General features: G+C 42.9%; 2 protein-coding genes across 2 annotated transcripts; both read right to left on the reverse strand.

The window, feature by feature from the left end:
• Positions 1-36: 36 nt before the first annotated feature.
• rlig1 (RNA 5'-phosphate and 3'-OH ligase 1) lies at positions 37-6465 on the reverse strand. Its single transcript, XM_079742664.1, has 7 exons — positions 6283-6465; positions 5993-6110; positions 5731-5826; positions 5078-5194; positions 2965-3162; positions 1009-1181; positions 37-626 (listed from the first exon to the last, which is right to left on the reverse strand). Exons 1-7 carry the CDS (start codon positions 6370-6372, stop codon positions 435-437), a joined length of 984 nt encoding a protein of 327 aa, XP_079598790.1. The 5' UTR covers positions 6373-6465; the 3' UTR covers positions 37-434.
• A 272-nt stretch (positions 6466-6737) lies between these two features.
• Positions 6738-11053, reverse strand: LOC307081030 (uncharacterized protein; the record flags this gene model as incomplete). The annotated part of the gene is given in 7 exon segments (XM_079744039.1): positions 6738-7091; positions 7462-7540; positions 8107-8586; positions 9560-9702; positions 10121-10286; positions 10782-10959; positions 10961-11053. Coding segments are annotated over 7 exon segments (1338 nt in total). The 3' UTR covers positions 6738-6892.
• Between the last annotated feature and the right edge of the window lie 318 nt (positions 11054-11371).

Here is an 11371-nt window from a genome sequence, read left to right on the forward strand (position 1 = left end):
ATGCATGGATCTTTTAAATAGCATGTTACCCAACATCTGGTATATTTTACATAATCGTTCTAAGTATTAAATTCGACCAAAAAAAAAAAAACTGCAAACGATTGTGGCTAATGTGTCTCCGCGTCTCCGCTGATTGCGAGGTCATCCAATGCGGTGCGATAGCGCCCCTTGGTGCTCGGCGAGTGCACTGACTTGACTATTGGTTCGTTATATATCACATTTTATTTGCTACTTGTTTCTATCAGTAACAGTATAACCATGCGTCACCTTGCCAAACTCCCAAGTGGGATGAAGTACTTCTTCAGCACAAAGCTTTCAATCTTCATTATGGGTAATGTCAAGCAGCTGTGGCAATTGGCCCGAGAGTTTGGCATCTCATCAAATGTTGTAAAGGAAAGTATAGAGTCTAGGGGTGGACATTGAGGGACCCGACGCTACGTGTCGAAGCGGACGTCCTGTAGCCGGCTGAAGCGCTGTCCGTCCAGCCGGGAGAGGGAGGCGAACAGATCCTTGGTGGGGAGCTGGTAGTCGTGGTCCGCTGTCCAGTCGACGTGCACGTCCACGGGCCTTGAGCTGAAGGAGCAGACCCCGTCCGGCCAGCCCAGACCCAGGTGGTGGCGGTGGATCTGAGGACCGACACCAGGGAGACGTCATTTCCTCGGTCCAAGTTGTTATGTTAAACCCGTAGCAATAATGTGGAAACCCCAGTCGATAATCCAACAAATTTCTGAGCGCATAATATAATAACATTTTGCCTATAATGTTTCAACGTATAACATTTTGGTTCATCTATTACGTAATGAAGCGAGCACAATAATTTCGACCTTACGTTATGAAGCAAGCATAATAACTTTTCTACCTATAAGCCGTTTTCACACATTTTCGCGCAGGAGATTCGACCCTGAAGGAGATTCCCACTTGATGCTTTATATGCGGACATGGATGTCGTTAAGACATCAGCGGGGGGTTTAAAAGGCTGAAGGTGGTGGTGGTGGCCTGCTCGCTCACCTTGACCAGGGTGCCGTCGTCACAGTGCCACACGATGCCCTCAACCCCCCCATCGCGGCTCTCCTGGAACCAGGAGGTCAGGCCCTGGAGGTCCAGCGGGGGCGAGGGCCTTCCCACCCCCACGCTGCCGTGGGACACCAGGGCGTGAAGGGGCTGCTTCTTGGCCCCCATCCCTGGAGGCGTGGACGAGCAACAAGACACGCTTTATGGTGCGCTCACATCGATGGGAGTTCTGGGGAAAACCTTTTTGCGACGTCGGAACATTCTCGTGAACGACGCCTCATGACGCTCTCGAGATTCTACTTCCGTTCGGCAACTGGGGCCAGATTTTGATGACAGAGTTGCCCAGTTGGCGACGTATGGTTTACTAGTGATGCGCATCAACATGGCGGAACATGAACGTTTTGCTCACTATAAAAGAATCAACCATCATATCACATACTTTACTATTGATTGACGCTGTAACCATCTGTTGGCATCGACTTTAAACGTTGCGTACTGGTATACCAGCTCTAGATAAGGGCAAGTGTAGCCTTCCATACAGTCGCAATAGAATGTGGTTCTCATGAATAAAAGCAAAAGGATAGTAGGTGATAGGCTGCAAGGAAATAAAGGCGTGCAAACTTGAAACTGATCAAACTAAGTTCTGTTTAGTTCTGACTGTTTTCTATTGGATAAAAAAAAACCTGCTGTGAAAAACTTTTAGATTCCCAACGCGGTGCACATGAACGCTCGCTGTCGGGAAAACGCGCAAGGGTGAGAGTCATGGACCATGGACCATGAGCGCACCTTTAATCTCACATGCAACCGGGGATTAAGTCTCAAGCGGGACATCAAAGACGGAGGATTTTCATCTGTCTTTTAAATGTATGTATGTGCCATACATTATCTGTGATGCCTAAAGATGAAACTTGTGTTGTCTGAAGACGAAAGCTTAGTCTTATCTTGCCTTTAATCCATGTTCCCTGTCTGTGCTCTCTCAAGCTGAGCGCTAGTGCATGACCTTTTCAAAATACAGAAAGCTATATATTTTTTTCATTTTCAAAAAGAACATTTCCTTTGTGGTGAATGGAGAACTTGTTTAATCTCCAACTCGGTCTCCATTTGCCCGAATAACAAATGTATAACTAAGATGATCATTTGTATAGGTCTGAAAAGAGGCTGAAGCAAAACATTGCAATGTGATGAAAAGCAGAAGGCCTTCTCGGTAAACACGCTAATGGACAGCTGAGAAATTTGTTTTAATATCGGATCTACGTGAGCAACGTAAACGACCCATTCTGAGATTAAAACGTTTGCACCCCTGTATGATAGGACCTTTAAGGCCTTCGAGGTCTTTAGGGTTGGAGTCGCAATGCGTGCGATAGTGCCCCAACCTTTTAGTAGGCAGGATACTTTCTGAATTAAATCAGCTCAATAACAGCGCCCTGCCCACTCTACCTGGCTGTCTGCCCTGTGGGACGTGAACTAGTGGAGCTCAGATGGCCGGGCAGGGTGAGACAAAGGGCTTTTGGGAGTGTTGATGGTAAGACTATTGTAAACAAAGAGAGTGAAATGGCTAGCAAGCCATGTACAGTTTTACATTTAGGGCATTTAGCAGACGCTTTTATCCAAAGCGACTTAATAATTACATTATTATACAAAGAAACAGCAATTTATCGCTGCCGGAACAGTACGGGAATTCATAGAAACAAGTGCTAGGTTAAGTGCTAGCAAGACTAGCCTTTTTGTTGCATGGAAAATATGTCAGTTATAGGATTCGATTTTATTAAAAACATTGTTTACATCACTATCGACCAGCATATGTATAATACATACGGATACGTCCAGGTCATTTTAAGCGAGTTGAAAAGTTACTAACCGCAACTCTAAGGGAGAACCCCTTAACCAGTGTGATGGTTAGGGGTCCCGGCGGAGGACTGGTGCCTGGAGCCTGGGGATTCCGGCACTACTCACCGTACGGGTTCCCGTTGATGTTGGTGCCGATGAGCTCCAGTGTTTGCTCCATCAGGTCGACGAGGGGGACCAGGGCCAGCTCCAGCAGGTCGGGGCTCTGGGCTCCGGGCCGTAGGACCAGGGCCACGCCGGCGTCGTAGTCCACGGTGGAGGAGTGCCAGCAGTACTGCTTGTTGTCCATCTGCACCGGAACCCAGCCTACAAATTAGGGATCGGCCGATACAGATTTTATTTTATCACCGGCCTGTCGATTTTCTTGATAGTTGGAGCCGATACTGCTTTTGCTCCCTCAATTGGTATCATAAAAATTACACAATGATAACATAACAAATGTTGCAAGTCTCAATTTGAAAAAGGAACATTTGTTGAACCGTCTGTAAATCATGGCAGGAATTAAAATATATAATAATAATAATAAGCCGATGCTGATACACTTAAAAAAAGCTAATATCGGCCGATGGAATCGGCCGGCCGATATATCGGTCGATCACTACTACACACAGTGTTGGGAAAGTTCACTTTCTTCGTGAACTAGTTCAAAGTTCAGTTCACAAATTTTAAAATGAACTAGTTCAGTTAAACGTTCATAATTCAAAATTTTGAACTAAGTTCACAGTTCCAAAAAATGAACTAGTTCATAGTTCTTTTTTTCAAATGTTGCTGTGAGCTATTCGTTTATTCCGGTATTTTGAACATTGAGCACCCTTTGTGGTTTGTCTAGGATGATATAGAGTGGTTAAATCAAGTATCGTAGCGAAATAAAGTTTCTATCGTGTTTTATTCCACATTTAGCGCATTTTGTAAATCCCATTGATTTCTGTTGGAAGACTCATCGCTCGTTGGCGGAAACGGAAATGGGGGGTGTTCACGTTTGAATGTAGTCTTTTCGCTCGGTTCTAGCCCTACTGATGAGACGGAGAACCGAGCGAAAAGACTACAACCAAACGTGAACAGCCCCCCTTTCCGTTTCCGGCCAACAAGCAATGATTCTATGAGATATTCTACTCCGCTGAGCTATGAGCCAGAGAGCAAACGTTATGGATTGTACATATTTATAATTCGAAATTCGTCCCAGCCTTTATATGACAGATACTATAGGGTCTATAGCATATAACCACCTTTTCTGATTACAGTTTAATGTAACAGTAAGCTGGCAACACCGCAACTGCAAATGAACCGCACGGGATTACCATGGCAACCGGTCAAACAACACGGCGATCTGCGCGCGCATCCGCCGTGTTGATAGAGAAATAACCCCCCCATTGAACGAAGTTAAACCGAGTGAGCGTGCCGTTCACTAACACCAGAATGAACGAGTTCACAGTAACGTTCATCAGGCAGTAATACAGTACGTTCAGTTCACGTTCGCCCAAAATATGAACGAGTTCATGAACTTTCGTTCAGTGAACGCGTTCAGGCACAACACTGACTACACATATGACATAAAGACAGTCAGCCCGTCTGAAGCTGTCCTCAGAGATCTACCTGTGTCCTCCCCAACAAGGCATCAGGGCATGAGAAGCATTGCAGAATTGTAGTATTTGTTTCCCCCGTCCCTGAGGTACTTCTAACAAGAGTTAGTGATTAGTTATCCATAGCGACTTCCAGTGAATTCAGATACGTATCATGAAAGGAGCAGGTAGGGGTTAGGGCTTTCTCTCTGGGATGACTACAGAGGGGCTAGTGGGGGACATTGGGCTGGAGCCTATCCCCCTTCAGCTGAGAGTCATACTAGCCAGTACAATATCCCACCTGCCCAAAGGGATGATGAAGAAAACTCATACTCATACTTTAGCAACAAAATCTGGTTTGTTGCTAAGTATCTGTAGTCTAGGACCTAGAATGACCAACGCAGTGTCATCGTCTGTGTGTGGGTGGGGGATGGTGAACGAATTGTGGGTCCTTTAGCCCCGAAAAGCCTGCTTTGACTCTGCTTCTTTGGGCACAGTTGCCCATAAGTTTTGGAAGCTTCATGGCATCTGTTCATGTTAAATCAGGGCACATGAACAGTGGGAACGGTGGGAGTTGAACCCAGTGCCTTTTGGCTGGGAGTCAAACACCCTTACCACTAGACTATCTATCACTCTATTGAGAAGAAGAAGCCTTGGAGAACCTGGAATATGTCCGTGTTCGTCAGGGACTGGTATTCCCTCGTGATGTTTGACACCGTGCGCTGGGATCCAAGCCTCTGGTACGGTCCTGAAGTCCTCCTCTACCTTCCATGTGAAACCTGGTCAACGAGAATAACACAAACACCCCGCCGCAATCATAAGTCAGTTCCTAGTCGTTATGGATTTGATTTAAGCCATAACAATTGGCATTAAAACATGAAAGTTTACATACAACATTTCTGTCACAACCCGAGCAGCGAAATGCTCCAAATATCCGTGACCTACAACGCAATACGATTATTGAATAATCGTGACCAATTGGAGGAAAGTCATCTGGGTTTCATTTAGACTAATCACATTGTGGTGGAATCTAAGCTGGCAAGACATATATTGTATGCTCTTGTTTGGACTACTCTCAATGACGTCAACGACTACAACAGTACTTCCCAAACCAACCTCGATATGTAAAGGGTTTTCAGTCTCAAGTGGTATGAAGATTTGTGATTCATCTTTTTTTTGTTTGCTACAACTGAAATTGCAGCATTCCCCAGATATAACTGCTCACCAGCTACATTCACATCAATGCAGAGCCCACTAATGAGGACATATCAGGCTTTAAAGTATGCTTGCTTAAGTAAGAGAACACTTACGATACCTTTAGAACTTTGGTGAGAATGCTGATATTTTTTGAAGCTTTTGTCGGCTAGTTTGGTGGGCTTTCGGTCCAGTCGAGCCCAGAGGTATGGTTGCCCTGTAAAAACCCAAGGAATAACAAGAGTGGTTATTTGGCTTTTCATTTGAGTGAAACAACCAACGGAGAACAGCTGCAAGAGAATTCAGACAACATTTTGTGATTCGAGTACACCCAATATTAGTGCCATATCCAACCTTTCTGGGGTTGCATAGCGAACCTTTACCTTGATAATATGTCACATAGCAGCAGGTGCCATCCAGTTTTTCTGTGGCCAGCGCACTCTCCACGTTAGATTCTAACGCCAAGGGGTTGAGGTGTTCAGTGGCAATAACCTGAAACGGCTACAGAAAGAAAAGTACTGGGATAAATATGGAAGATAATTAATCAGGATTAATGAATGATCTTCCATAACTAGCCCTGTAGCAAGTTGGCGGACTGTATCATTAAAGGGGTAGAGAAGCCCATGACTATGTTTTGATTTGGGATTCATGTTTTTCTACGCTAAACACAGACCTGGCCAAGCCGTTTTCTGGACTGTTCCTGTTTCACTTCCGTCAAAAATAAACATGGCACTTTCTGTTGAACTGAACTGAGACGTGGCATGTCTTATTCGCGTTGTTATTACAGTAGGAGGACAGCTAAATTCTGATGTTGCCCAGAAAACGTTTGATAGCAATCAGTAGGTCCATGCGCTTGCTAGCGACAGCTGAGTCCTCTACGCACATGCGCGAGGAATTGTGGGTATCGTAGTTCTAGGGAACATTTTTGTAGGAACATTTAGGCTACCGATTGATGGTTAAAGAAGTGGCACAATAAATGGTATATTGAGCCACCAATCTAATTAAATTATAAAAATATATAAAATATTTTTTTTGGAATAAATAAAACACGACTTGAACCATGAATGTTTTTATTATTTTATTTTATAAAACAATGTGAATACATTTAATGATACACTTTTCCTCCACAGAAAATAGAACATGAATAATGAACCACCCCTCTTTTTCTAAAAGAGAACACAAGCACACAGTCACTCACACAAACACACAAGTAAACGCTCAAAAAAACAGTTCCAATGCTTTTACCGCTTTACAGAAACTGCTGTAAAAAGCAGCGACTCCACCTACACCGCGGCGATAGTGTTGTTGTCTGATGGACGGACGCAGGGTTTGGCCTCGCTGGCGTTCTCGCCTTCGGTCTTTTCCTCCTCTGACAGTTGGGTCTGCAGGTGCGTATCACTCTCTTGCTTCCACATCTCGGTCTCCGCCTTATCCCTGGTCTGCTGCGGGCGGGCCCACGGCGGGGGAAATAGAAACCTTCGACTGAGGGGACCAGAACAAACGACCAACGGACCAATGAAAAGCCTTTACTTTTGGGTTGAATTGATATGGAAAAAAACACCTTAAATATAATATATATATATATAGAGAGAGAGAGAGAGAGAGAGAGAGAGAGAGAGAGAGAGAGAAAGAAAGAGATAGATAGATAGATAGATAGATAGATAGATAGATAGATAGATAGATAGATAGATAGATAGATAGATAGATAGATAGATAGATAGATAGATAGATAGATAGATAGATATACAATGTATAATTATATCTATAATCACACAACACAATATTTAGAAACTTTCAATCTTAAATTATATTTTCTTATTGTATTAAGGGAGGGAGGGATGATCTTACTCACAATTTGCAGTAGCAGGAGGCAGCGGCAATAGAGACCACCAGAACAACAAGTCCCACCGCAATAAGAGCCACCTGGAGGCCTGGGAGAGAAACGCCACAACACAGAGGCTCTGACCAACATCTGCCACAAAAACGTGGAGAGACACCAATCCCCCTGTATCCAGGCAGCAAATGTGTCCAGGTTTGCTAAATGCGGCAGGGACTTTATAGGTTATATACTTATTCATATCTTTCTAAATTGCAGCACCTTGTCATGTATGAATAAAAAAAAAAGAAGTCATTAACGTTATCACTTTATTAACAAAGGCTATGGGCTTGGAAACTGTGAATGGGGAAATATCTTGTGGAAGGTCGACGGTGCATCTGACTTAAAAGTTAAAGTCTATCGCAGACCAGAAGTTGAGACAAATATTTATCTAAATACACCACCCATACAGAAATAAACGTACGGTAGTAGAAAAAGCTAGCAATAAGAATATACCAAGGATAATTATTTTGAACGGAAGAACGCAGAGTGGTCAAAATCCGACCTCCTTGTCTGAATTGTTCTTCGGTATGTTGAAATGGTGTAGTGCCGGAGGTTTAATTGGACACTTTGTTGATGTGCATGTGTTTGTGTATTGGTGGGGGGGGGGGGGTTAATTACCTCCCAAAGATCCCTTGGAGGAGTGGAGGAGCATATTCTCAAAGATTTCCGTGGTGGTCGTTGTGGTGGTGGGGGTGGAGGAGGATGAGGGGAGTAGAGGGAAGCTAGATAAACTGGAGGCCCGCACAGGGGTGGCGAGGGTGGGTTTCCACTTCCTGGTGGGGGCCCTCGAGGTCACCACGCAATACGTACCAGGAGGAGTCGAGGGGAGCGGGACAGGGGAGGTGCCGGAGGTAGCGAGGGAGGAAGGGGAGGAGGAAGAGGAAGAATACCGAGAGGAACGCCCCGTTGGTTCTGGCAAACGAACGGGATCACGAGGAGTAGGTCTCGGCGGGTATTTCCGTTGTGGTTTGGTTAAGGGTGGAGTCTGGGTGTGTCTGGGTACTTGGGTGGGGGAGGCAGTAGGCCGGGCATATCGCCTCCTCGTCGCTGTAGCCGTTGGCTTGAGGGCCGCAGCGTTGGCGGTTGTGGAGGGTGCAGCTGCGTTAGAACAAAATAGCTTCATAGTTATTGACAGAATATAAATGCAATATTTAAATGCATAACTTACATTTCTTAACCAAACATAACCCCAACATATTTCCATGTATGGAGAGAGAGAGAGAGAGAGAGAGAGAGAGAGAGAGAGAGAGAGAGAGAGAGAGAGAGAGAGAGAGAGAGAGACCTGGCTTCCAAGAGAAGACAGACTGCTCCCACTGCACACAACCAACTAGAGACAGAACTGCACTTCCTGACTTCCTGCCAGTCATACGAAGACATCAGGAATACACACTTCCCACGGATTACAAAGGCATGCAAGGACTTCAAAGACACTCCAGATGCTCACAAACTGCCATACCTGTTGGGAGAATACAACAATGTACGAACGCAGCAGCAAGATTTGTCACCTGTTGTGATGAGACAAGGACCTCAAACTCCCCATAGACTCATCCCCCTGGACTCACTCTGCACAATAATTGCACTAATCCTCCGTAATGTAAATACTGTGTATTTAGAGTGTATCTTTAACTTATCTGTTTATATGAGATACTGTAATTTTTGAAATTTTTATAATATCGCACATTTTACTTATTTTTAAGTACTTATAGTTATAGTTTAACATTTGATATGTATAGATATTTTGTATTTAAAGGTTCATACTTATTATTATGCTAATATATACCTTACCTTTTTATTTTATTTTTTTTATAACGCTGTTTATTTTATTGTTCACCTGCTTTGGCAATGCAAATGTATATTTCTCATGCCAATAAAGCTTTTTTGAATTTAATTGAATTGAGAGAGAGAGAGAGAGTGAGAGAGAGAGAGAGAGAGAGAGAGAGAGAGAGATAGATAGATAGATAGATAAATAGATAGATAGATAGATAGATAGATAGATAGATAGATAGATAGATAGATAGATAGATAGATAGATAGATAGATAGATAGATAGATAGATAGATAGATACTTTACCTTCTGGTTTGAAGCAGAAAGCGGCAAAGAGCTTGCTTTCCAAAACATTCCAAGAGACCAACCCTACTCTGTTCTTCCCACATTTCTGGTCTCGTGTTTTGCGTGGGATGATCCCTTTCGTCATATCATCCGTCCATCCAAAGCTGTTCACAGAATAGCGGCACAGAGGCTTGGTATGATTTATTTGCTTTCTCACTGAAATGTATTGTCCAGCGTCATGTCATAGGACCAAAATAAATAATTTGGTTATTAAATACTATGAATGAATCAAGGATGTATATTTAAATGTTTTAATTAAAATGACATGTTATTATGATATTTGTATCAATCCTGACCACTGTAATGGTTAAGATTAATGCAAATATATCGTTACATTTTGTGGTTTTAATATTTAATAATTGTTGATACTGGTGTATATAGACCTAATCTGTATCACGTTTTCATATACTGCAGGCTACTGTGTTTTTGTGTTATTTCATTTTCTATCTTGTAGTTTGACAGGAAGAACCATGGATGTCGGAAGTCGCGTTGTGAAATGTTCACGTGATCAATCGTCATTACCTGCACGTTTGAAATCCAAGCTGGAGCGCCGCCTCCATTTGCCCTCTGGTCGCTATGGTAGCGTTCAGCTTGAGACAAGCGTCCCTCGCTTCGGCGGCGGTGAACTGATATTTACCGTTTTCAGGGATCATGAAAACCCCAGCGATCCTCGTGCTAATGGGATCGGCTGGACGCATGAAAATATATCAGGTGAGGTCATTGGATTTGAAACAAAATAAAAAAAGTAATAGATAGTTAATACGTCGTTTCTTTCAGAAACTTTTATTTCAATGTCTAATTTAATATAGCATAACAAATGACACTAAGTGAATGTAAGTCAATAAACCATCAAATAACAGCTTTGAAACAAGGAAACAGACTATTTTTTTTACTCTAGCCGACATTATTGCACCACAATAAAGAAGTTAATATGCTAAAAGAAAAAAGAAAGAAAGAAACATTTACACATGCAAACAAAACATTTGAAAATTTAAGTAAACTACATAATGCAAATAATAGACTTACATTTCCATGTAGAACTATTATATCTTGAGGAAAACATTGGGCATAGCCCCAAACATTTTATTATTATATTTTTGCAATCCATCCTGTTTCTTATCCAATATCCATAACCTGGTACTCACACACACCAAGAGACCAAGAGAAAATCCTGATTACATACCTTTTAATTGCCCTTGATTAAAAGCAATGTGGATGGATAGAGAGAGAAAAATCACTGGAGAGTAAAACCAAAAGTTTGCCATGACTCCAGATGAACCAGAGATATCAGTGAAGTGAAGCGACTGAGATGCTCGACAAAATAAATCAAAAGAAGAAGCAGACAATGAATGTGATGAGTGTTGTTGAGAGGAAACAGGAAGTGAAGGTCAAATCTGCTTGATGCCCCTCTATCAGAGCACCCTTGCTGGAGGTAGGACAGCCATAAAACTGCATCAAAAAATGTCAGTGGGAGGTCACATTGGTTTGCCATATGATGAAACTTGTGTTTCACCTTTTAAATTCTACCAGTGTGAACGACTAAGGATTTCCTGCACCCTGGGAACCCTAGATTACGACCCACAAACAATTCAAAAGGATATTTTTATAGCTAAAAGTCAAGATAGTGTATCTAGCTTTGATCCACTTGACACCAATGATCACCAATTTGTTTAGGGTCCATTCCCACATTTCCCCATGAATAAAATCCTGTAGAACGATTTGGGGACGTCTTTGAAAAACACTACACAGGAAGATAGCAGCCATTGAGGTGCG

The sequence above is a fragment of the Pollachius pollachius genome (genome assembly GCF_949987615.1).
Source record: "Pollachius pollachius genome assembly, chromosome: 9".
Lineage (NCBI taxonomy): Eukaryota > Metazoa > Chordata > Actinopteri > Gadiformes > Gadidae > Pollachius > Pollachius pollachius.